At 34.7% G+C, this 26281-nt stretch overlaps 1 protein-coding gene and 3 long non-coding RNA genes across 5 annotated transcripts; 3 read left to right on the top strand and 1 right to left on the bottom strand.

Annotated features, from left to right (window-relative positions):
• Window positions 1-203: 203 nt before the first annotated feature.
• LOC110918014 (pleiotropic drug resistance protein 1) lies at window positions 204-10723 on the bottom strand. The gene is made up of 20 exons (XM_022162410.2): window positions 9758-10723; window positions 9525-9645; window positions 8806-8894; window positions 8233-8317; window positions 7378-7537; window positions 7214-7290; window positions 7071-7124; window positions 6030-6422; window positions 5316-5914; window positions 4904-5064; window positions 4719-4822; window positions 4271-4421; window positions 4000-4184; window positions 3535-3867; window positions 3143-3433; window positions 2972-3055; window positions 2222-2355; window positions 1792-2019; window positions 921-1347; window positions 204-615 (listed from the first exon to the last, which is right to left on the bottom strand). Exons 1-20 carry the CDS (start codon window positions 10126-10128, stop codon window positions 358-360), a joined length of 4305 nt encoding a protein of 1434 aa, XP_022018102.1. The 5' UTR covers window positions 10129-10723; the 3' UTR covers window positions 204-357.
• Window positions 10724-19040: 8317 nt separating this feature from the next.
• On the top strand, window positions 19041-19685 carry LOC118488427. Its single transcript, XR_004884691.1, has 4 exons — window positions 19041-19227; window positions 19349-19369; window positions 19450-19538; window positions 19632-19685. It is a non-coding gene; the product is annotated as an uncharacterized LOC118488427 (long non-coding RNA).
• A 1540-nt stretch (window positions 19686-21225) lies between these two features.
• On the top strand, window positions 21226-23294 carry LOC110916945. Of its 2 annotated transcripts, XR_004884690.1 has the most exons (6): window positions 21226-21918; window positions 22116-22148; window positions 22266-22343; window positions 22468-22612; window positions 22697-22739; window positions 22849-23294. It is a non-coding gene; the product is annotated as an uncharacterized LOC110916945 (long non-coding RNA). The 2 variants fall into 2 exon arrangements; XR_002580145.2 differs by having other exon boundaries at window positions 22266-22612.
• A 176-nt stretch (window positions 23295-23470) lies between these two features.
• LOC118488426 lies at window positions 23471-24735 on the top strand. The gene is made up of 4 exons (XR_004884689.1): window positions 23471-23950; window positions 24040-24095; window positions 24207-24239; window positions 24357-24735. It is a non-coding gene; the product is annotated as an uncharacterized LOC118488426 (long non-coding RNA).
• The last annotated feature ends 1546 nt before the right edge of the window (window positions 24736-26281 follow it).

The following is a 26281-nucleotide window of genomic DNA, read 5'->3' as shown; positions in this document are numbered from 1 at the left end:
CGACACCTGCCGGTTCTTACATCCGGTCGCACTAGTGGACCAGTGGTTCGACGTCCGGTTCTGAAAACATTGCTTTAAAGGTCAATAATGAATTGACTTGATAGCTAGCCCATATTTGTTAAAAACATCTACTGTTGAAATCCCATTAAGCCCCACTGCCCATTTAGCACATGTACATACCTACTCAAAGTCTCCGAGCTGCATGTCAAAAAAAAACACCATTTGACTAAAACAAGAAATATGTGTTTGGGAAAACAAGGATCTTAAATCATATACATAATAAATCGGATAGGAAACACAACACGAGTAGTTACACAAATTGATATGTTGTTCATCTACCAAACATGAAAAACAAAATCATCTCTGCTGGAAATTAAAGGATCGAATGCAATAAGCAAAGATGAAGGCGAAGAACAAAACCAGTCCAACGTGCACCCCGGCAATAACCCCAAGAAAATCATGCTTGAAACCAAAAAACCGATCCAAGTAACCTTTAACGGTTTCCCCGTTCGATAGCTCATCGTTAAAGTCCCCGAACTGTGAAACAACCATGCCGTAAATAGTCCAAGCAAGCGGGTTTCCCCAGTAGTACCATCTCCACCACACTGGAATGCTCTGTTTATGTTTCAGTTAAGATTTCAGAAAAGATTCCGTAAATAAAGTGAAAAGTTGGTTAAACATACTCCCTGTTACTAAATGCACCCCCTTTGATTTGACTCATTTAAATTTAAAAGAAAATAAAATTTATATACACATGTATAAGTGCGTCCACTCTTTATACATGTATAAATATGTTCGGCCTTTTTATACAGCATGTATGCTGAATGATATGAAAAGGGGTACATTTCGTATAAGTGGATAAAGGGGTACGTTTGTCACAACCTTAAATAATAATTTTTAACTAACTTAGTGAAACTTACAGGTCGTGGAATGATGAATCCCGAGAAAAGATTGAAGATTCCGTAGAATGAGGCGGCAATGATGGCGGCGATGCTGGCGTTGGGGGTGATAGCGACGGTCATCATACCGTAATAGGTCATGTAGAGGAAACAACACATTTGGAAAAATAAATACCAAAAGAATTTAGCAGCAGTCCACTCGAATCCGATCATGGAGTACACTATAACACTGTACACCCCTGTCTGCACCAAAATATACGGGATTTCGACCAAAACTTGAGCGAAAGCATACGGCAGAGCAGAGTACATTCCAGCGGCTCTTTCTCTGTAAAACACAGTTCGCTCAACATCTACCACCGGTTGAACAGCTGATGCGTTCTGGATTCCTAAGAAAAGAACTGCTGCATACATTGAACCCATCGCGTTATTCAGATCTTGTTGGGTTGCCCTGAAATACATCACGAATTGATTAATAAATTGTCCGAAACTGAAACTAGGTGTATAAACGAGCCAAAGACGCTCATGAGCTACTCGAGATCAACTAGTTAAAAAAAATCAAATTGAGCTGAGCATAAACGACCTCGAGTCCAAGCTTCGTTTATCGAGCTTGAGTAGACTCGCGAGCCTAAACGAACCTATTATTTAAATAACTTTATATAATATATATTATACCCAAAAATATGATAAATATAACTAAATAATATATATTTCATGTTGACGTGTTGTATAAAAATAATAACTGTAACTTAATAAATAATTAACGAGTCGAACTCGAGCTTCAGCAATAGAGCTTGAAACGAGCAAAAGTCTAGCGAGCTCTATGATAGGCTAGCTCGGCTCGATTGCATCCCCAATGGATACTCTATTATTGCTTAGAAATAATGATGCTTACTTTTTACCGCCGAGATCCCAAAACATTGTACCAAACATAACGCCGATAAAGGTGGTGAAGACAAAACGCACAGCGGTGTACGCCGGGTTCCGCCAGTACGACCACCGTTGTTTCCATAGACACGCGATGCATTGTACAAGGAAGGGCTGCGAGTATTGAGTTGGGTAGAACAGATCTTTGCTGCCAGGACGTGGTACACCTAATTCGGCGATCAGGGCTTTGTTTCTCCTGCATATTTTGATCAAAAAAAAATCAACAAAACTATAACTTTGAAGCAAAAGATTGCCACCTAGGCGGTTATTCTTTTTTAGAAAAGGCCGACTATATTAGAAACCAAACCGGACTAGCAAAAAGCTAGCCGGGCAAAAAACAAAGTATTACAAAAACATTAAAAGGTTTGTAACCACTCGACCCATCTAGGTGCACTCACTTGTAAAGCTCGGATTTCCTGTAGATTTCTGTGAAATCAACTCCGAGAGCGAGTTCTTGTGCTGTAGTACTGACTTCTAACATCCATGTTGCAGGGTTATATCCGTCTTTAATCTTACTTATACCATCTATGGCCTGTTAGGGGAAAAATAGAAGGTTGATAACTTTCGACCCGTTTGACAACTAGTTTCTTTATTTAATAACTTTTTTTTTCAACTTTCTGGCCCGTTAGAGTAACCCAGTTAGACCCGTTCATGAGTAGTCGGTCACAATGGTTAACTTTTTTTGTTGGGTCAAATCAAGTGTGATGGGTTGACCCGAAACACCTTTGGACCAACATGTTTACTTTTTAAATAGAGTTAATTACTGTTTTCGTCCCTGTGGTTTGTTAAAAATCACTATTTCAGCCATTAGTTTAAAAATTGCGATTTTAGTCCCTGTGGTTTCACTTTCGTGACCATTTCAGTCCCTGTGGTTTCACTTTCGTAACCATTTCAATCCATTTATTCTGTAAGTACAGGGACTGAAATGGTTACGAGGTGGACTGAAATGGTTACGAAAGTGAAACCACAAGGACTGAAATCGCAATTTTTAAACTAATGGACTGAAATAGTGATTTTTGACAAACCACAGGGACGAAAACAGTAATTAACTCTTTTAAATACATAAGTAGTGTAAATACGATTTAAGATTGACTATTAATAAGCAAACACTCGCAAATGCAACTTCGTTCGTATTGATAGTTTCATACCTCAAAGTATTTGATTAATTCACATGAATGGCGACCTACGGGTCCAACGTATAGCTCTTGTCCACCTCTTTTCATCAAGAACAACTACAAAACCGCAAAGTATTAAATACGTTAGATCTTTTGTATATTTAATCGTATCGATGGTAATAAAGTGCATTTTTATGATTGTACCTCATCAAAAGCTTCAAATATGTCTATGCTTGGTTGATGAATGGTGCAAACAACGGTTCTTCCTGTATCCACGGTGTTCCTAACCGTTCTCATCACAATGGCTGCCGCCCTAGCATCTAACCCAGAGGTTGGCTCATCCATAAATATTATAGACGGGTTAGCCACGAGCTCAACAGCTATGGTCAACCTCTTTCTTTGTTCTGTTGATAGCCCGTTGACACCTGGTAACCCGACTAATGCATCCTTTATCGGGTTGAGTTCCACAAGGTCCATCACCTCATCGACAAACATCTGTAGAATTTTAATACATCAATCATCGTTCTTAAAACCGCAAAACGGGTTTTTATTTTTTAAACGGGCTTGTTAAGCACGGTCTATAACTATTAACTAACCTTTCTCTTGTGTTCATCGACATCCGATGCTAGCCTGAGCCATGCTGAGTATAGTAAAGACTCGTAAACGGTTACATGAGGTGAATGGATGTCGTTTTGCTCACAGTAACCAGAAATTCGAGCAAATGTTTCTTGTTTCTTTGGATACCCGGAAATCTTGACGTCACCTTCGATATACCCGCCCGTTTTTCGACCGGCTAACACGTCCATGAGAGTAGTTTTACCAGCACCACTTACACCCATTAGAGCGGTGAGAACACCAGGCCTGAAAGCCCCACTAACGCCTTTAAGTAGCAGCAAACGGTCTTCAGCCACCCCTTGATCTTTCATTTCCTACAATAGTTTGCATACCCCCATCAATAAATTTTTCGTCTTTGTCGTGCAAAGTAAAAAAGTGACAAAAATGGCATGTGGGTCAACAAGGCTGGCCCGTGTTAACCCATTCTTGGGGATTAACTAATTTACCTGTGGCATATCAACGGAGTATTTGACATCATCAAAGGTGATAGAATGCGGTTCAAACGGAAGGATCATGCCTTTCTTCTTATTATGACTTCCTTCATTTGTGGATTCCTTATTCACGGATGATAATTCAACGGCTGAATCGCTTTCGTCTTCTGTCGATACATTAGCTTGAGGTTTTTCAAAAGCTGTAAAACCAAAAAAAAAAAAAAAGATGTTATAAAATGACAATGTTTGTAACAAGATTCCGATATCAGAAACACATGAAACTCACGATTTAGGAAGGCGAGAGACAAAGCGAAGCATATATTGAAGGCGAAAATAAACCCGAATAAGGCTGCGACTGCAATCCAATACCAGTAAGCTTCTGCAAAGAACCCTCTTGATTTGATAACTATTTTCCCAAGCGTTGTACCGTTCACAGGCTATATACGACACCAAAAAAAGGCATTTCAAGATACAAAAACTTGAAAGATGAATACAAACAGAATACGATATCACATAAAACTAAAGGTGGCGATTCTAAGACATTTTCTTATGAATGGGTTGATTTCTAAGGCTGGTCAAATAGGTCAAACGCGTTGAAAGTTATCCAAAGTCTACTTTAATGAGCAAAAGAATATGTGGTTCGACTTTGACCCGACCTTGGCCCAGCGCGTTTAACCCGTTATTCAACTCCCTAATCTTGCCACCTTTACATAAAACAAAGTTGTGTGACTTACCGTTCTCCAACTGTGCCCAAGAAACTCGTTTACTGCTATTCCGTTCATTGCATACATCATGGGAGATGACCAGTATCCCCATAACCACCAACCCTTGACATCATCTGCAACGAAAAAAGCGCATTTGTTAGTTGAAAAAACGAAGCAGACAAATGCATATGTTTCAAAACTAGTTAACGTAATACCTCGTGAAAGGACAAAACCGCCCAACGCAAACACTAAGAGAAGTGCAAACGAACCAAACGTGTTTGCAACGATCATGTTCCTACCCATTGCTCCAATGAACCGAAATAGTGCAGAAGACATTTGGTTAACAAGCAACAGTATCAAGTATTGTTTGAAGAACCTGCAAGATTTTTTCAAGTGTTAGTTACCTTGGACGCAGTGGCAAAGCTTGACCCGAATGACCGGGGGGGGGGGGGGGGGGGGGGGTCGAAAACGTATATACCCAAAAATTTCTATACGAAAACTACATATATAACACTACTGAGTGAAAAGTTCGGGGGGTCGGGCGCCCCTCCCCGCCCCTTCTATACTTCGCCCCTGCTTGGACGTGCTAATATTGTGAGGAGCATAATTGGTTCCTAAACAAGTTACCTTGAGACATTAGGATCAAATCCAATGGCGTAGTAAGTGAGAATAGTCCAAACCGCAGCTTCAAGAAACGAAACGGGAATCTTGATGATCCATGATGGAACAGCATACGCCCACGGGGGGTAAAAAAGGAAGTTCCGTTGCTTGTAGAAAACAGGAAGTTTCGCAATCGTCATTGATATCTCAGACATTCCGTTAAACATTATCATAACAACACCAAAAAATACAGCACCCGTATACAATCCTCCTCCTTCTAGATCTCTTTTATGCATCTCGGTTCGCAAAAACACCGTTAAAGCAATGAGTGCCATCACAGTTAGCTGAAACAATTTGAAGAAATAGACGAACGAGTTTCTTTTCATGAGCAATATTTCTCTATCGGTGCAAGCTTTCAAGAGCTCTTTACTACTTAAACCATATTTCTCGGTTGTCAGAGCAGCCGGGTGGCTCTTACTTTTGTCATACGGGGTCGAAATCTCGTGTGCCAGTTTTCTTCCAACGTGAAATGACTGGAACGCTTCTGCAAATTCTTTCGCTGTCACGAATCTATAAGGGTCGTCCCTTCTCATCCAATATTGTTCTTGATCTTTCTTCGATGTCACCTGTAACAAGATTTCAACACCATGAGGACTAATAATAATAATAATAATGAACTTTACACTCTAAAAAAAAAAAAAAAAAAAAAAAAAAAAACTATAAGTTAGACGTAATGCTTACTTCTTGCAAGAAATCAGCAACGCCTTTTCTCTCTGGGCATTTGAATCCCATTGATTCAAAGAACTCGAGAACGTTTTCACGCGCACCTTGATAAACGATCTTGCCGTCAGTCAAGAGTATAATGTCATCAAACAAATCATATGTTTCTGGTGCGGGCTGCAGGAGTGAAATGACAGCAGTACCCTCGAGAATGTGAAGAAATTGTTTAAGTGAATTCACAATCTGATAAGTAGTAGAACTATCCAACCCGGTTGATATCTCGTCCATAAGAAGAACCTTTGATGGCCCCACTATCATTTCACCCGTCGTCACACGTTTCTTTTGTCCACCAGATATTCCCCTTATCATTTGATCTCCAACCATCGTGTCCGCACAGATGTCCAGCCCCAACAACTGCACACAAAACCATTCTCTTTTTAAATAAAAGCAGCTAAATATGTTTCAAACGGGTCGAAAGGCATTCTATTTAAAAGATAACCGCTCAAAATCAAACGGGTCAAAAGTCATTTTAATACATAAAACCTGCTAAATCTTTCTATTCATTACTTAAGTTTTAGAGTAAAGTATACGCATGGTTCCTGTGGTTAACCAAAATTTTGAATTCAATCCCTAACGTTTATAAAGTACACAGATGGTCCCTGTGGTTTGCACTTTGTAACGCATTTAGTCCCTGACTTTTGCCAAATGTACATGGATGGTCCCTGTGGTTTTGGTTTGCACTTTGTAACGCATTTAGTCACTAAATGTTCTCGACTAAATGCGTTACAAAGTGCAAACCACAGGACCATCCGTGTACTTGTGGCAAAAGTTGGGGACTAAATACGTCACAAAGTGCAAACAATGGGGACCAACCCTGTACTTTTGAAAAACTAGGGACTAAATCCAAAATTTTGGTTAACCACAGAGACCATTCGTGTACTTTACTCTAAATTTTATAAGCAGTCATATTTGACACATTAATAACTTACAAAAAAGTTTTAAAAAAAATAGAGAATTCCGTGTTTAGAGCCAACCCAATCAATTTTTGTCGCATTATCATACCTTGAGAGTATAATCTGTAATCACATTAGCTTCTTGACCTTTGGTTGCCGCAGCCTGCATAACAATAAACCGACGATAAATCATTTGAACATCGACCATAAAGGATTCACAATGCTTTTTCTTAAAGTTAAATAGTTTCATACCTTCATGAAGATATCGACATCAGGATCAGGCTTTATGTGTGCGTCTCGTTCTCTTCTTGACAACTCCGTTAGCATATCTGCAAATTTTGGTATATGAGTGGTGTTACACATAAGAATGTGCCTTTAAAAACATGATTAATAAAGTATAATAATTAAAAACCAACCGTATCGTGATCCAACGCCTTGACATCTTGCGGAGAAAGCCAGTGTTTCTCTAACGGTCATTTCTCCAATGTGGACGTCGTTTTGACTGATGTAAGCAGAAGTTCTTTCGGGTACAAATTCATGTAGTTCATGCCCGTTATATGTTACCTTACCCGTACTCTACATGTACCCAAAAAAAAAAAATAAAAAAAAAAAAAAAACTATTTAGATTCTAGAAACAATAGACAACAAATTAACTAACTGTATACACTTTTGATGACATGTTTACACACTTAATTAAGAGTGTGTAGTAGTATCATGAAGTCCACACTTATTTGCCTATTGGCAAACCAAAAAGGTGTTTTTTGTTTTATATAACACCCTGCAGTGTCGAGCTGTGGCCAAAGCGCGGCGTTTTGGTCCGGTCAACCCGACAAAGACTGACGGGTGTCTGACGGGTCTGTTGACCGGACCAAAACGCCGAGCTTTGGCCGCGTTTTGGTCCTATCAACCAGACAAAAGACTGACACCCGGTCTGGTTGACAGGACCAAAACGCAGCCAAAGCTCGGCGTTTTGGCTCGGTCAACAGACCCGTCAGACACCCGTCAGTCTTTGTCTGGTTGATCGGACCAAAATGCCACGTTTGACCACAGCTTGACAATGCAGGGTATGCACATAGGACAAAAAACACCTTTTTGAGTTGGCTATCTACACACTTGGTGTGTAGATAGTTTGACTTACTTAAGAATACATGTTTGTCAAAAAGTTGACAAAAGGTTACATGTGTTTTTATACCATGAAAAAAAGTGTGCACACATCACAATTTTTAGTAGTGTGACAAAAGTATGAAGTCAACTTAGGGTCTTTATATTACCTTAAGCTCCTTTGCAAGTGTACCAGCCAAAGCTAACAAGAGTGTTGTCTTCCCAGAACTCGGGGGACCCAAAAGTAATGTCATTCTACAAACGTTCATACACGAAAATCAGACGTAGTCGAAAAACGGTCAAAATAAGCGATATTCAGGTGCTATCAATTTTTCAACAAAGTTGGATTCAGTACAAGAAAGTTTTTGACAATTGCCTAAGATAAAGTTTTCCAAACTTTAAAGTCAATATTGTCAAAAGTCAAAATGGTCAACTTTCCTTTAATAGAAATTTTTGAAAGTTGGTTAGTTTTGACATGTTATTTACTAGTCAACCCCCTTTTGATTTTACGACTATACGCCGTATACTAGGGTACTCAAAAGCTATACCGGTATACCATATCTATACGCTCATATCGTATACCAGATGAAATGACTAATACGACAAGGAGAGGGGTGTACATTAAGTAAAAAGTAAAAAAAAAAAAAAAAAAAAAACCTTTTTTTGAGGGTTTTCCTTTAACAAGACCCTTAAAAAAAGGTTAGTTTTTATACAATCAGCCTGGGGACTTATGTTCTACTCACCTGCTAGGCTTGATGACACCGCTGACGTCATCAAGGATAGTTATATGCTTTTTTGAATTTGGGAGTAAATGAAACAAACTCAATAGCCCCTGTAAATATAAACAAGAAGTAGAAAAGATTAATTCTCAGCAACATCAAGAATAATGTAAAAAAGCACTGTTCCCGTAACCGGATCGGGACAGCTGGATAATCGGTCCGGTTGAGTACTTTTGAACCGGCAGTTATGGACCGGACCGGTTGAACCGAATTTTATAAATATTGTTTTATGCTTCATGGTTTATTAACATTACAAATCCACACCAAAAGATAAACTACTTCAATATTTTGTTTTAAAGTTATTTATAGTGTCTATCGTGTTTTAAAAAGCAGTCCGACCAGTGAACCAATAAAGCCAGGGACGGATCCAGGGTTGTTTTGGTCCCGGACCCATCAGTTGGGAAAAAATAGAAAAATTTAGTGAAAAACTTGTAAGATTTGAAAAAAGAAAAAAAAAAACAGTAAGAATCTACCAAAAAGAACCCTGTAAAAATTTTTGGGTCCGTCACTGATTTATAAAACGGCCGGTTTGACGATCCGGTTACAAAATATTGTTAACTGGTTCTTTTTGGTAGATTCTTACTGTTTTTTTCTTTTTTCTGTAAAAATTTTTAGATCCGTCACTGATTTATAAAACGGCCGGTTTGACGATCCGGTTACAAAATATAGTTAACTTTTTTTACCTCAAAAAGATCTATGTGAAAGTTTATAAAACTTGGCAAGGCTCGGCTTCCTGTATTCACATCAGCCTCAATAGTCACATGCTCATATTTGACTTCAATTGTTGGCATCTCAATTCCAACCCTGTAAACAATTCAAATCAAACCCATTTATATACATCCCATGAAGAACTCAAAAAAAAAAAAAAAAAAAAAAAAAAAAAAACCAATATAAATATATGAAAATCTTTCGGTACCTATCAAGCCTGTCTCTAAGCTTCAACAAGAACTTCTCATTATCTTCATCAGCATCTTTCACAAGTCTATCAAGCAAATGTTTTCTATCTTCTGCTCCAAGATTATCAACATCAACTTCATTAGACGGTCCGGTTGATCCGAAAAGTAAACCTTTTCGCAGTCGATCGAATGTGGGTAGCTTTTCAAGAGAAGCCCATTTAAGAGCCTCTTCATCATCTTCTTCACGTGAAGATTTTGAGAAAACATCCATGCCAGAATTCCTCCATACAGAAGTACTTCCAGATCTTAAACTTGATGTTCTTGTACTAACTGCTCTTAAACTCCCTAACCTTATACTATTTGCAGCTTTGTATATGTCACTTCCATCCATTGTTGCAAAACACTAATCAAAAGTTACAAAGTTTTGATCAAGAATTAAAAATCTTTCTGGGTTTTGTTCTTTATGCCAAGAAAACCATATTTTGTAGAAAAAGATTCAAACTTTGATGTGGGTTTTGTTGTTTATGCCAAGAAAACCATATTTTGCAGAAAAAGATTCAAACTTTGATGTGGGTTTTGTTGTTTATGCCAAGAAAACCATATTTTGTAGAAAAAGATTCAAACTTTGATGTGGGTTTTGTTGTTTATGCCAAGAAAACCATATTTTGTAGAAAAAGATTCAAACTTTGATGTGGGTTTTGTTGTTTATGCCAAGAAAACCATATTTTGCAGAAAAAGATTTAAACTTTGATGTGGGTTTTGTTCTTTATGCCAAGAAAACCATATTTTGCAGAAAAAGATTCAAACTTTGATGTGGGTTTTGTTGTTTAAGCCAAAAAAAACAATGAATTTGCTAAAAGGAATGAACTTTGATGTGGGTTTCATTCTTTAGGCGAAGAAAACCATGAATTTGCCCAAAAATGATGGAACTTTGTTGGGTTTTGTTTCTGAAAGTAGAAGAAAAAAGTCTTCTGTTTGTATGAAAGAGGAGTAAAGTAGATATGATATTTATATAGGATTATAGTATGAATATATTGACCAATTTTTCTTAAAGTATTGATGCCATAATGTGAAGGAACCAGCACTCCAAGATGGCTGCCCATCTGTATTATTCGTAGTATGTTAAGCAAGATGGCTGCCAATCTGTTTATTCATAGTATTTTAAGCATCTTCTGTTTCAAGATACACGTGATACAATAAGTAGAGTGAATTGCATAAACAGTCCCTAGAATATTTGTTTTTCCTTTTCTATATCAAATATTCTAAACTTCCTCGTTTGTCTGTCGCTTGAAAGCTGAGACCTTCTATTTAAAAGGCATGTAGTAACGGATTCATAAATTTTCTTTACAGAGTTGAAAAGAATAGGTTGAGTTAAAATGGACCGGTTAAAAGGAAAGCGAGTTAAATATACCTCTCATCATTTTTTTTTTCTTTAACAGATAAAAACCTTGTTTGACCAACAGGTGACACCGATTATGCTTTTGTTATATGTTTAAAGAAAAGAAAAAAGTATAAATTTATAATGTTTAATCTTTAATTTCAAAATTAATATATATTTTTGTGAGAGAATGTTTTTAGAATGTTATAAGTTCTTATTGCCATTCTATCCTTTCATAATAAAAATAAAAGATAAAACTATAGTGAATATACTATGTCAAAATATTAAGTGGCTTTTGACTAAATTAGCATTTTCCCAAACTATTTTAACTTAAACAAATAAATAAACAAAAGTAAACATCAACAACTATAATTGTAACACCTCGTAAAATTATGTCCAATAATGAATTGACACGTGTCTGTAATCCTAATGATGCCTAACGTTGGCTAGGATGGACTATTTTTGCCAAAATTGAAAACTATGAATATGGAGGGACTAAAAGTGTCAACATGCTGAAACTAAGCCTCTGAGTGACCTTATACGGTGTCCGTATTCTCTATTGAGCCACTTGTTGGACGTAAGGAGACGTTTGCATAATTGTTTAAAAGTTTGTGTGACGAAGGGTTAAAAGCGTCAACATATTAATTCTTACCTCTGAATAACCTTTTAACGAACCGGGAACTTTTGATACTCGGTCATGCCCTGGGAATACCTAATATTGACTTTAAGGGGCTATTAATGCCAAATAAGAAAGTATAAGTATAAAAGGATTTAGGAGATTGAGGGGTTGAAATTATCAAACCTTGAAACTTGTTTGGCTGGGTTAAAGGCTGTCGCGGGCCGCAACCCACTTGGGCCGACCATGTCGCGGGCCGCCAGGCCCATGCCAGCTCGTTTCTTTTGCTTGTTCACCAAACAAACAGCCCAAACTCATTTTTTTTCGAATCTATGGGCTTGTTAGTTGTTTCTGACATGTATAGGGCACTTGTAATCATCTCATGAAACCTCTAAACACCTAGAATGATCTCAAAAATCCTCAAAAACTATAAATAGGTGTTTGGTTTCTTTGAAAAACTTAAACCTTTCCTTGTTTCCTTTTATAACTTCTCCTCTAGAGGTTCCTGAGCAATTGGGAGCTTCCCTTTGAGTTTTTATCAGTTCCTTGGATCACATGTAAGTGTTCCTTTCATGGCTTGTTCATTTATTAGGCTTTTAAAGCCGAAAGTCAAGCGTTTTCGATAAACGCTTTGACTTTCGGTTTAGACATTAATGGTTCAGCCACTGTTCGCAACGAACATGGCTACGTGATCGTAATTAGGTAGGTGTTAATCCCTCAAAAGGACACCTCCTAAGAATCACGTTTGCTTAGTCAATTGACGAGTCAACATATTAATGTTTTAAAAAGTCAACGGGTCAAATTTTGAAATATTCATAAATTGAGTTTAAATGTGTTCAAAAATGTGTTTTAACATTTAAACAACTTGGTAATAATTATTAGAACATGTGTAAACATTTTCGGCTCATCGATTCCAGTTTTAAGGTCGGTTTACAACCGAAAGTCGCAAAGTTTGACTTCTGCTTCGACTTTCGATTATGACCCGAATTAGACTAGTTTGCTACTGATTTAAGGTTCCATTATGATCGTAATATGAGGTAGCATAACCCTATGAGGTTATATTACATGATCATAATAGTAATCTGAGTTTTATGCAAGTTTCCGCTATTATGTAATACTTTGACTATTTTGCCCTTTTTATTAAAAATGAGGTTTTAAACACCAATGAACTTGCAAATGACTTAGGTACTGATATGTTAACATGCTTAACATATTTCGATGTTACAAATCTGATCATGAACTGAGTTTTTCGTATAATGTCGTAAATTATGCTTTAAAGTGACCGAAATGCCCTTTCGACGCATAGAACGGTTTTAAACATAATCTCTTATACCAAACTCATTACCTACTGATCTAATATCATAATTTGATATTTTGGGATATCAATTCAGTTTATAAACTGAGTTTATGCACAAGTTCTTGTATTATGTTCTTAAATGACGATAATACCCTTATGGCACATAAAATGGTTTTAACCATGATTTTCATATAAAACCTTTTTACTTACTGATGTGTTATATTAAATAACATATCTTGACCATATAAACCTGGTCATAACATCAGTTTTCATAAAACACCGCAAATATCGTCATTTAACGACTTTAACGCCTTTTCGGCGTGTAGTATGATTTTAAACCATATTTACCAACCAAGACTTGTTACCTACTGATTTTATAACTCATTTAAAATGTTTTATAGTAGGTACTTGTTATAAACTCAGAATCCTAAATAAGCTTTCAAAACTATGTGTGAAATGACCAAAATGCCCCTACGATGCATAGTTGGGTCTTAAACTATAAAACACACATATGTTTGACATCCTACTGATATTATATCATAAACTAAGCATTTTGACAAAATGTTTTTGGTCGTAACATCAGATTATACGCAAGTTCCTTTTATATGTCGCTAAATGACCAAAACGCCCTTATGAGGCATTGTTTGATTTTAAAACCTTAACGGGCATACAAGTTGATATCCTACTGATATTATAACTTGTTTAAAGTATATTGGCATATGGAACTTGTTCATGACTCGTCCGGTTACCCGTTATAGCTTATACGCGTACGGTTAGACTTACGTAACTAGTTTACGTAAGTTTATCAAAACGGGTTTAACCTTATCATTTTTATCTCAAATTCTAGAATGTTAATAGTTTACCCATATTATACAAGTCTTAGTACTTGTTGGGTTTAAACTACATTGTATTTCGGTCATCGCTTAATCTCCTGTATCGTACCGTTTTTATACTTTAAGCTAGTCGGTCTAAGTCTACGACTTAAATAAGACCGTTAGCATTCTAATTGGTTATTTATACCATCATTCCAGACTAGAGCCTTCTGGTAAATTGTTACATAAGCTTATTTAATTGAATACGGCTAAGTTATTATAAATCTTGCATTATAAGGCGAGTGTTAGCTCAGGTAAAAACTCTTAACCTATTTTCCCTATACGGGCTTGGGATACCGTAAAATATTTACTGCATGGTCTGGTATGGGATTCGAAGACCAATGTGTCGGGAAATTCAAATAACCCGTTTTAATTCGTATTGCTTGACTTAAACATTTGGGGTTAATACGACCGTGTCATGGATATCCTTGACTCATTTAATTGTAAGTGGCCACGACCTATGCGCGGGGTGTAGGCATACACCTGACAGATGCTAAATGGTTTATTTAATGATTTTATAACCCAATACGGGTTTTGCCCAATATGGGTATTCCCAATAAGAGAATAAGTGGTGAGTCGGTTAATCATGAACTGACATAGTTTCCGGGCCCACATGTATTTTCAAGTGTTGTAAAACTGATAACATGAGATATAGTTTGTCCCAAGTTGTAAAAGATTTTCATGTGCGTTGTGCACTTAAATCAATTTTGGAATGTTTTCAAAATGTGTCGGTTGATTGTATTTAACAGTGAAAACTGACGTATTTTCAAATGACTAAGTTACAGGTACAAATACGTAAATAGGCTGAAAGCTGCTCAGTAATGCTAGAAGAGGAATTTGCAACTCCTTTGCATATTAGCATAAACGTATTAGTCTATTGAACTCCTTTTGTATATAATGTTCCGCCTGTGGATTATTATTACAAGTTCGTCTGTAATATTACTTTGGTATTTCAGACAATTAAGTTTGTAATAATGTTTTATATTCCAAGACTTCCGCTATGCTATTTCGTGTATGTCTGACTATGACGATATCAATCTTACGTTACGATACTCCTCACCGGACTCACCAGATTATGGTTGAAAATATCGAGGTGTGAAAATAATAAAACACGAAACAATAAAATAAATTAAATTGAAGTATAGTTACAAAATATCAAACACAAAATCCAAAAAATCATTAGTTGAAGATGGAAAACAAAATAATATAATGGTAAGAGGCTAGTAACCATGGCCTTTAATTAAACAATATAACATTCATTGGGTTTTTTTTCCACTCAGCCCATACTTATAATTTACTATAGCATTTTTCTTGGGTTTCCATACCAAAAACATATGCCACTATCAAGTATCAAATATCAAGTAGGTTAGCTTCACATTAACTTTTTTTTTTTTACTTAAATTAAGTTATGTTTCGTTTAATTGTATAGTCAAAACATGGAAATGAAAATTAGGAGATATGAGATGGACTTGTCATCGTCTATTTTTTTATATTGATTTCTATAGAGGACTTTTATTTACTGAAAGCTTCGGTGCTAATTTGTTTATAAAATTTGGTGAGAAATTTGTTTGTGGGTAGATACTTTAAAGGTGGTCACGTCAATTGAGAGTGACCTTTTTAAAAAATAACTTTTCGTTTTCTTTTACTTGTCATGTATGTTTTAATTTTTGATATATAGATTAGAATCCGTTTCCTGATACTCAAGTTTTTCTTGTGCTTAAAAATATCTTAATAAAGAATGAGTAATTGCTAGCAAAGAGTTTGTACAAAAGAAGAAATATATATTCATCAAAAACTTGTTGGTCCACTCATGTGTATCAAACAAAAAAAATAAGCCAAAAAGTTTGAGATAATTTAGGATTAGAAAAGAGTATAGGGCTAAAGTCAAAATACTGAATAGTTGAGGGGGCCAAACTGTCATCAAATAGTGAGCAGAGAGGCTGCTTCGTATTTTATGTTATTTTATCTCTGTTGCTCATTTATTCTGAGTCAATTGACTCGGAGGGGTCAGTCAAACTCTGATACATCTAGATCTTTTAAGGCGGCGGCCTCTCAAATCAAATTTTCGATTTTACAATAATGAGTTTTTAGCGGCAAATACACTATATATAAATATATAGAGCCTAGCAAGGGGCTGGGGAAAAACAGTACAAAACGATCAAAATGTAGAAAAATTACAATAGACTCGAGACATCAAACAACACCCAATTATCCCAGTCGGACGTGGGCAGCTTCGGCCGATTACAATAATGTGTGAGTTGTGTTTGTCTTATGTTTTCAAGCCGATCTTTTCTTCTTTTTTTTACGGTGAACTTCATGTATAAACTACGCGTCAAAAACATCTTATATAAACAATGTCTCAGAACCTTCCATTAATCACACAAAAAACAAACGACATATTTTACTAAATACCATTCAATTTAAAACGCCAGAAAAGTTCAAAAACCATCAAAAGCAAACGTCGTTTCTTGGATATTCAGTTTTGTTCTCAATAAAGTTTCACTCAATGTGTTGAACAAAATTCTTAAGTGAGAATTTTGTCCATCTCATTGAGCAAAATTTTATTGAGTTTATGCTCACCTATTTTCTTTACTGCAAAGTGTTCTTTTTCTTTGGCGTTTATGTGTGTGTGCGATCTTCTATGGTTTGTTATGAACCTTCCAAATCACATGTTATGCACAAAAAAAATGATATACGAAAAAGATCATTGAAACATAAACGTCATTTTCAAATATTACTTTGAAAAAAAAAAACGCCATTGAAACAAGCATAAATAACAAAACGCCTACTGAAAAGTGTTCTTTTTCTTTGGCGTTTATGTGTGTGTGTCATCTTCTATGGTTTGTTATGTACCTTCCAAATCACATATCATGCACAAAAAAAGTGATATATGAAGAAGGCCATTGAAAACATAAACGCCATTTTCAAAATATTACTTTGAAAAAAAAACGTCATTGAAACAAGCATAAAGAACAAAACGTCATATCTGTTGCATATAACGCGACTTATTGAGGGGAACTTGAACAATGACAATCCTACTCCTGCCACGTGTTCGACCAAGATTCGTTCTCACCGTTTTCACACTTCAAACCGTTTTCTCCTGATTCTGTCTCTATATATATATATATATACACACACACACGCCATCTAGTTGTTTTAGTTATATTGAGGTTAATCTAATCTAACTTATAATAAAAGACTCCAAATAATGATACATGACATTCTCTCCTACAACCTTGTAAATTTTATTATATTTGTTTAATAAATTTCTTTTAATATTAATATTAATTAATAACCAATATATAGATATCGCTTATTTTATCCTTATCTTTATCTAAAATTAATAAATAACTTCAATTTTGCAATTTAGACCGTTTGTTTTTTTTTACTTTTAACCCAAAGTTTTTCATCTTTTGCAATTTAATCCCAACTCTTTTTTATTTTTAATTTTTGGTCCACCATATTTTTCATCTTTCCCAAGTTTTTCGTTTCGTTCTAAATTTTGTGAGTTAATGCACCGCAACGTGCGTGTGGGGTTCAACATTTTTTCGTATATTTTTTCCCATTTGCCTGTCGCGTCACATCTATTTTTCTGCGTTTGTCAAGTCTGTCCAACACGCGGGTCCTGGATGGACTTAGTTATTTTTTTCTATGTTTTACGTTTAGGTTTAATTTCTCAGCAACGAGCGTGCGTGATTCAAAGATTTTAAGTCTGCTTTTCGATCGGCGTTATTTTTTTCCCGTTTTTATTTATTTTGTTTTTACAAGCTTTTTCGGTGTTGGTGGTCGCTGAAAATGGTATAGTATTGCTACTACGTACTTAACACAGTTTTATAACAATCGTTGCAACGCAAGAGTTTAATACTAGTAAAGTATTAGAACACCTTTAGAGATCACATAAATGTTAATTTGGCACAGTTTATGTTAATTTGATTTTAATGAAATTATCCGGAGATTATAAAATGATAGAACACCTTTCAGTTTGAAACTTTTGTCACAATAGGTTATAAAATAACAAAATTGTTTGTTAATCTACTTTAAAAAAATCAACTAGATTACCAAACATCTTTAAGTAGTCACTGACCGTTTCAAATGTGAAGAAAAAAACAACCCTTTAAATCTAGGAGTATTTTTACCAATTTATAAATATGAGTTTGGTTTTGGGTAGAAAGTGTAGAAAATAATAATAGAAGGGCATGTGTTAAATAATAAAAAGTATAGAGAGGGACATTTTAGTCAATCTCATCTCATCTTCTCTCTTTCTCTTTCCCTGCATCTTCAAAATAGGGATGACAATCAAACTCAAACCCGATGGGTAAATCCGAAACCCGACACATTTGGGACGGGTTTGGGGTCGGTTAATCGGGTTTGGGACGGGTTTGGGAATAGTTTTTATTTTTTTCACGGGTTTGGGACGGGTTTGGGATTTAGTGATATACCCGTTTACCCGACCCAATTACCCGATAAAGTGTACCCGTTTATCCGATTGTATACCCGATATAATTTCTTTTATATTATTAATATGTATATATATGATACATCCTTTTTTTACACATATAGGTATTCTATTCCGTAGACATTGTAATTATTTGATATATTTTTTTATAATAACAATACAAAATGTAACCGGTTAGTAGTTACCCGATAGATACCCAGTGGATTTTAAGATGAGTATACCCAACGAGTAATCTTTTTAAATTAACGGGTTTACCCCAAACCCGCGGGTATACCCAATACCCGATGGGTATTTACCCTCTAAAAACCCGACGGGTTTTGGGACGGGTTTGGGACAAGCTTATCTAATCGGGTTTGGGTTTGGGATTACCTAAACCCATCCCAAACCCGACCCATTGCCATCCCTACTTCAAAACCCATTATTTTCAACTTTTTTTTCATTTCCTCTCTCTATAATCACTACATATTGCGATTTTCTTCGTCAATCAATGATTCAAACACTAAATCAACGTGTTCTTCACTTTTTTGGTGTTTTTGGTCAATCTATTATATATAATAAATGAAAGTTATTTGGGTCACGTGTCAGTAGATTAGGGCATCACTTTTTGCCTTTTCCCGCCCAACAGTACCATCCCCTTTACTTCTCTCCTAAAAAACACTAAATGTTCTCATTCTTCTCCTGTACTCCTCTTCTCTCTGGTTCTCTCTCACAAGATTCTTCATCCACAAACCCTAAATCTTCTCCGCAACGACATATATTCAGATCATATAAATAGTGACTTTGAAGTGTTGATTACTAAACAATTCTCCTTCGTTCTTCCTCTCGCCGTTCATCAATCTCCTTCTTTATCAAGAATCAAATATAATCAAAGGTAAATCTACACAATCGATCCTAAATCTGCTTTATTTATGTTATTCGATTCTATAGAAAGTTGATTTTATAAAGATTGCTTCGAATGCTATTAACTTCTTCTTTGTTCTGAACTTTTGTAGATCCGATCATAAAAATTGAAGGTATGTTATTTTAGTTTGTTGTTTATCTACTGTGCATCTTTAATCGATTAATAGTTCTGAAATCAATATTAGTTTCTCAGATTTGGGCATGCTTTATTCGATGGTGTTTCAGATCTTGTAGGTGTAACCTGGTTAGGGTTTTTCAGAGGACGCCATGATGACAGAAATGGTAAACCTGTGTGAAGTCATTGATTTTACCCTACATCTATCTTTTTTTTTTGTTCTAAAACTTCATCTAAATCTTTATTTTTTGAATGATTAGTGGTTTTTCAAGATTTTTGACTGTCACCAGCAACCGTTATGTTGTTTATCATCTTCGTAAGTGGCTCTATATTATTCTTATTTTTGATTATTTTCATTTTGATGTAGTATTTCTAACTGATTTTTTCTTTGATTTTTAGGGTTTTAGTGTCATAACTAATATGAGGTTATATTATCATCTCTGTAAGTTCCTTTTGATTATTTTCAATTTTGACACTTTACTTCAAGTTTTTCACACTTTACTCAAGTAATGAAAATGTTAAAATTGTTTCTTTTTGGTTTATTTTTTAGATTTCAACGGATGCTTGTATGGTTTGTTGCATTTGGGTGTATTGGTATTTGGATTTATATGTTGAAACTGATTTCATTGAAGTGCACATAGGTTGCTCGATCAAATGCCACAATGAAATTTTGGTGTTTTTTATTGATTTCTTTCGGTTTAGACCTATTGGATTCGATTTGGATTATGTCTGAACAAAATGGATTCCATACATCACCCTACTCAATTCGATTTGGTTTGGTTTGGTTTAATTGCAGTTTGGTAGTTGTTTTCGAACAGGTATGGCTTTGTGTTAGGTGTTCATTTTAATTTAATACTTTCATGTGATATAGAATAATCTCACTATTGGTTGATTATATTTATCGTGATTGCCTTTAACTTTTTATTGTGCTTAGACACGAATATATTCCATAATCCTTGGTTTCGTTTGCCTCTATAAGCTTCTTTTGGTTTAAAAAACTGCAGTTTTTGATGTTTTGATCGCTAAAAAAACTTGCAAAATTGTGGAGTTTTTTTTTTTTGCAGAAAAAACGCACAAGTTTTTGATGTTTTCATGCTGAAAAAACATGCAGTTTTGGGGGTTTAAGTGCTGAAAAAAGCTGCTGTTTTTTGGGCATTTTTTCGTCAAAAAAAACTGCAGTTTTTGATGATTTGTGCAGAAAAAAAAACAGCAGTTTTGGAGGGTTTGTTTGGTGAAAAAAGCTGCTGTTTTTTGGCATTTTTTCGTCGAAAAAAACTGCAGTTTTTTTGATGTTTTCGGGCTGAAAAAACGTGCAGTGTTGGGGGTTTGTTTGTTGAAAAAAGCTGGTATTTTTTGGGCATTTTTTCGTCGAAAATAACTGCAATTTTTTGAGATTTTTGTGCAGAAAAAACCAGCAGTTTTGGGGGGTTTGTTTGCTGAAAAAAGCTCCTATTTTTTGGGCTTCTTTTCGTAAAAAAGCACTGCAGTTTGTTGTTATGTGTTTGAGTCTTCTTTGGATGTGTAGGAAGCTTTTTTTATTTTTCAAACTTAGCAGCTTTAGTTGAATACAAAATGTATAGTATTGTGCTTTTTAATTAGTATTAATGTAGTATATTCTATGATGATAATTTGACTTTATATCTGATGCAATTTTAGTTTTTTTTTAAGCTAGAAACTATGGTAGAAGGTGGTGGTGGTTGTGGGTTTCACTGCAAATCTGCTCTATTCATCACTGATTCACCATTTATAATCGAAGGTATGTTGTAAAGTTCATTCCTTCTTTGATTTTTATTGTTAATATAATCAAATTGTATTAACTTTTATTTCTTTTCGACATCGTTGAAGGGTCATTATGACTATGACACAAACTACATGGAAATACACTCTGTTTGCTCAAGTGAAAACAGTTAGGTATCCATTTTTGCCTACTCTTCTGTTGTATTTCTAAACAGACCAAGGTTCTATGCAGCAGATGAATCGATCTTTTTCACACCCGAAGGTTCTACGCTGCAGATGAATCGATCTTCTTCACACCCGAAGCTACCTTCGAATTTTACAAAACAGCAACTGCATGTTCTTAAAGCACAAATATTAGCTTTTAGACGTATAAAGGTATTTGTTAAGTGTACAATTTTATATATTCGAGTGATCTTCACACCCTAAGCTCATTTGAAATGACTGTTGGGTTAAAACAGTGTTTTGAAACCACTGTTAGGTTAAACAGTGTTTGAAACCACTGTTAGGTTAAACAGTGTTTCGAAACGGCTGTTAGGTTAAACAGTGGTTTCAAAACACTGTTGGGTTAAAACAGTGTTTTGTGGAGAAAACAGTGGTTCTTTTTTTCCAAACAGTAGTTTGACTTTGGTCAAACAGACTGTGGTCAAATAGCGTTTTAACTTTGGTCAAACAGGGTTTTAACTTTGGTCAAACAGACTTTTGAACCACTAAGAATCATATTTTTGCAATCAGTTGTTTGACTTTGGTCAAACAGTGGTCAAACAGTGTTACAAGAGTCCAGCCAGGATGAAGTCGAGATTTGTACATAAAGTAAGCTCTTGAACTGTGAATTTATTTTATTTTGAATTTTTTTATTTTGGGTTTTATCGAGGCATTAAGTGAAAAGGCTATGGCCTTTGCGCATAGGCGCGCTTTTTAATACCAAGATTGTTATGTTTTTTGGGGATTATAGTTTGTTTTTTGTGGATGTGAGGTAATGTGTTTGTACTTTTTGGTGGTTTACACAGGTTATTTGTGCGATTTGCAATACTGAACAACAGGTTTGTTAAGTTATGAGAATTTTCTGGGAATTATTAAGTTTGCGTAGCGTTTTTTAGATGATAAGTGTAGATGTTTTGATGCTATATAATGATTTATTATTTATGTTGATGTGATAGGTTGCTCAAATATGTACCAACCGTGGAGTGAAAATGGGGGAATACTTCTGCGGAATTTGCAAGTTCTATGATGATGATGTAAAAACTACCTACATTTAAAAATGTTCGAATAATATGCTAATATCTACTGTTTTTTTTTATTTGTGCTTTGTGACTAGACTTCGAGGGAACAGTTTCACTACAATGATTGTGGGATTTGTAGGTTAGTAAGGAAGTGATATTGCTTACATGGGAGGTATAGTGGAGAAATTGGGTTGTTTGTTTATCATCTTCGTAATTTGTGCTTTGTGACTAGACTTCAAGATTTTTGATTGTCACCAGCAACCGTTATGTTGTTTATCATCTTCGTATGTGGCTCTATATTATTTCTTATATTTGATTATTTTCATTTTGATGTAGTATTTCTAACTGATTTTTTCTTTGATTTTTAGGGTTTTTGTGTCATAACTAATATGAGGTTATATTATCATCTCTGTACGTTCCTTTTGATTATTTTCAATTTTGACAATTTACTTCAAGTTTTTCACACTTTACTCTAAGTAATGAAAATGTTAAAATTGTTTCTTTTTGGTTTATTTTTTAGATTTCAACGGATGCTTGTATGGTTTGTTGCATTTGGGTGTATTGGTATTTGGATTTATATGTTGAAACTGATTTCATTGAAGTGCACATAGGTTGCTCGATCAAATGCCACAATGAAATTTTGGTGTTTTTTATTGATTTCTTTCGGTTTAGACCTATTGGATTCGATTTGGATTATGTCTGAACAAAATGGATTCCATACATCACCCTACTCAATTCGATTTGGTTTGGTTTGGTTTAATTGCAGTTTGGTAGTTGTTTTCGAACAGGTATGGCTTTGTGTTAGGTGTTCATTTTAATTTAATACTTTCATGTGATATAGAATAATCTCACTATTGGTTGATTATATTTATCGTGATTACCTTTAACTTTTTATTGTGCTTAAACACGAATATATTCCATAATCGTTGGTTTCGTTTGCCTCGATAAGCTTCTTTTGGTTTAAAAAACTGCAATTTTTGATGTTTATATCGCTAAAAAAACTTGCAAAATTGTGGGGGTTTTTTTTTTTCAGAAAAAACGCACAATTTTTTGATGTTTTCGTGTTGAAAAAACATGAAGTTTTGGGGGCTTAAGTGCTGAAAAAAGCTGCTGTTTTTGGGCATTTTTTCGTCAAAAAAAACTGCAGTTTTTTTGATGTTTTCGGGCTGAAAAAACGTGCAGTGTTGGGAGTTTGTTTGTTGAAAAAAGCTGGTATTTTTTGGGCATTTTTTCGTCGAAAATAACTGCAATTTTTTGAGGGTTTTGTGCAGAAAAAACCAGCAGTATTAGGGGGTTTGTTTGCTGAAAAAATCTCCTATTTTTTGGGTTTCTTTTCATAAAAAAACACTGCAGTTTGTTGTTCTTTGTTTGAGTCTTTTTTGGATATGTAGGAAGCTTTTTTTATTTTTCAAACTTAGCGGCTTTAATTGAATACAAAATGTATAGTATTGTGCTTTTTAATTAGTATTAATGTAGTATATTCTATGATGATAATTTGACTTTATATCTGATGCAATTTTAGTTTCTTTTTAAGCTAGAAACTATGGTAGAAGGTGGTGGTGGTTGTGGGTTTTACCGCAAATCTGCTCTATTCATCACTGATTCACCATTTATAATCGAAGGTATCTTGTAAAGTTCATTTCTTCTATGATTTTTATTGTTAATATAATCAAATTGTGTTAACTTTTATTTCTTTTCGACATCGTTGAAGGGTGATTATGACTATGACACAAACTACACTCTGTTTGCTCAAGTGAAAACAGTTAGGTATTGATTTTTTTAGCCATTTTTTATGTCTACTCTTATGTTGTATTTCTAAACAGACCAAGATTTTTTAGCCATTTTCTATGTGTTTGTGCTTTTTGGTGGTTTACACAGGTTATTTGTGCGATTTGCAATACTGAACAGCAGGTTTGTTAAGTTATGAGAATTTTATGGGAATTATTAAGTTTGCGTAGCGTTTTTTAGATGATAAGTGTAGATGTTCTGATGTTATATAATGATTTATTATTTATGTTGATGTGATAGGTTGCTCAAATATGTACCAACTATAGAGTGAAAATAGGGGAATACTTCTGCGAAATTTGCAAGTTCTATGATGATGATGTAAAAACTACCTACATTTAAAAATGTCCGAATAATATGCTAATATCCACTGTTTTTTTTTTAATTTGTGCTTTGTGACTAGACTTCGAGGGAACAGTTTCACTGCAATGATTGTGAGATTTGTAGGTAAGTAAGGAAGTGATATTACTTACATGGGAGGTATAGTGGAGAAAGTGGGCTGGTAAAACCGAAAGAACAAAGCAGCTGATGCGTTATCTTGCTTACATGGGAGGTAGAGTGTTGAACAGAAAGTTTGTATTAATCATAAATAATAATTATATTAGTAATTTGTCATACATTTTGTAGGATTTTAATTTTGTATTAATCATAAATAATAATTATATTAGTAATTTTCTCGAGCTCGGGAAGCAATTCCGGGTGATAATCTAGTTATATATATATATATATATATATATATATATATATAGGGTTATGTTAACGTACAAATGCCCTTATCGTACATTACGTACGCTACAATCTCAGCCGTCCGATCATCTTCCCGCATTGAATTCGCATGTTGTTTTTTTGTAACAATTTCGCATGTTGGTTTTTTAACATGCGATTTCATCAAAATTACCACATGCGAAATTGTTACAAAAAAAAACATGCTATTTCATCAAAATTATCACATGTGAAATTGGTACAAAAAAACAACATGCGAATTCATCAAAAATTATCACATGCGAAATTGTTATAAAAAAAACATGCTATTTCATCAAAATTATCACATGCGAAATTGGTACAAAAAAACAAAATGCGAATTCATAAAAAATTATCACATGCGAAATTCTTATAAAAAAAACAACATGCGATTTTAAAAATGCCGGAAGATGATCTGACGGCTGAGATTGAAGCGTACGTAATGTACGATAAGCAATATTGTACAGTACACTTTACCTATGTGTGTATATATATATATTAAAAATAGAAGCCAATGAATAGTGTTTAATATAGTTTTCTAATACTTTTATTGTTTTCTTTACTTTTTAAGTTGGATAAGCTTGTATCAACCGATACTGGTATCGAAAATACCGGTACGGTTATCGATACATGAAGGTAAAAACCGGCACCAGCTGGGTACAGAAAACGCCAAAAGTCGGTATCAAACTGATTTTGAAAATCTTTTAGTTCGAGAAATCCGGTACTCCTACTCCGTACCATTTGCTCATCCCTGATCACGGGTACCGTACGTATAACAACGGTATCATGCAACTTTTTTTGTTGATTTTCTTCAATTACATGAAAAGATCATGAAAGTCAAAACCACAAGTATGCAAAGAAAACAACAATCAAGAATTTTCATGTCTATCTAGAAATTGGAAGAGGAACACGTGAAGACACCAAGATCAAACATATTCTTTATAAACATGAAAAAAGGGACATTAAATCAAGAATTGCGTTTAAAAAAAAAAACATATTTTTTTTGTGTTTTTTGTCCGTTGTGTTTTAGAAAAACACATTTTATGTGTTTTTAGTTCATTGTGTTTTAAAAAAACACGTTTAAAAATATTCGATGGTGCAATTTTTATAAAAAAATATCGTATGAAAGAATTATTAACATTTAAAAACGAGGGGAACTTGAGGAGAAAAAAACTATTGTTTGGATCGACTAGAATACCCTTAATGAAAAGCCACGCGTCTCTCATTTTGATCAATTCAACTCATTTAATCTAGGTTTTTTATTGCTTAATGAATCGTTAAGATTATTTTCTAACATTTCTACTTAAAACATACTTTCCTATTATATCCTGAATTTAAATTACTATATATATATATTAACAATTGAGGTTGCATCTTGGCTACGGTAGCCAATTGAACCTTTATTGTAAAGATATTTACCAAAGTAC

This window comes from Helianthus annuus, chromosome 16, assembly GCF_002127325.2.
Source record: "Helianthus annuus cultivar XRQ/B chromosome 16, HanXRQr2.0-SUNRISE, whole genome shotgun sequence".
NCBI lineage: Eukaryota > Viridiplantae > Streptophyta > Magnoliopsida > Asterales > Asteraceae > Helianthus > Helianthus annuus.
The sequence above is the reverse complement of the archived record's forward strand: the minus strand, read 5'-3'. Positions and strand labels throughout refer to the sequence as shown.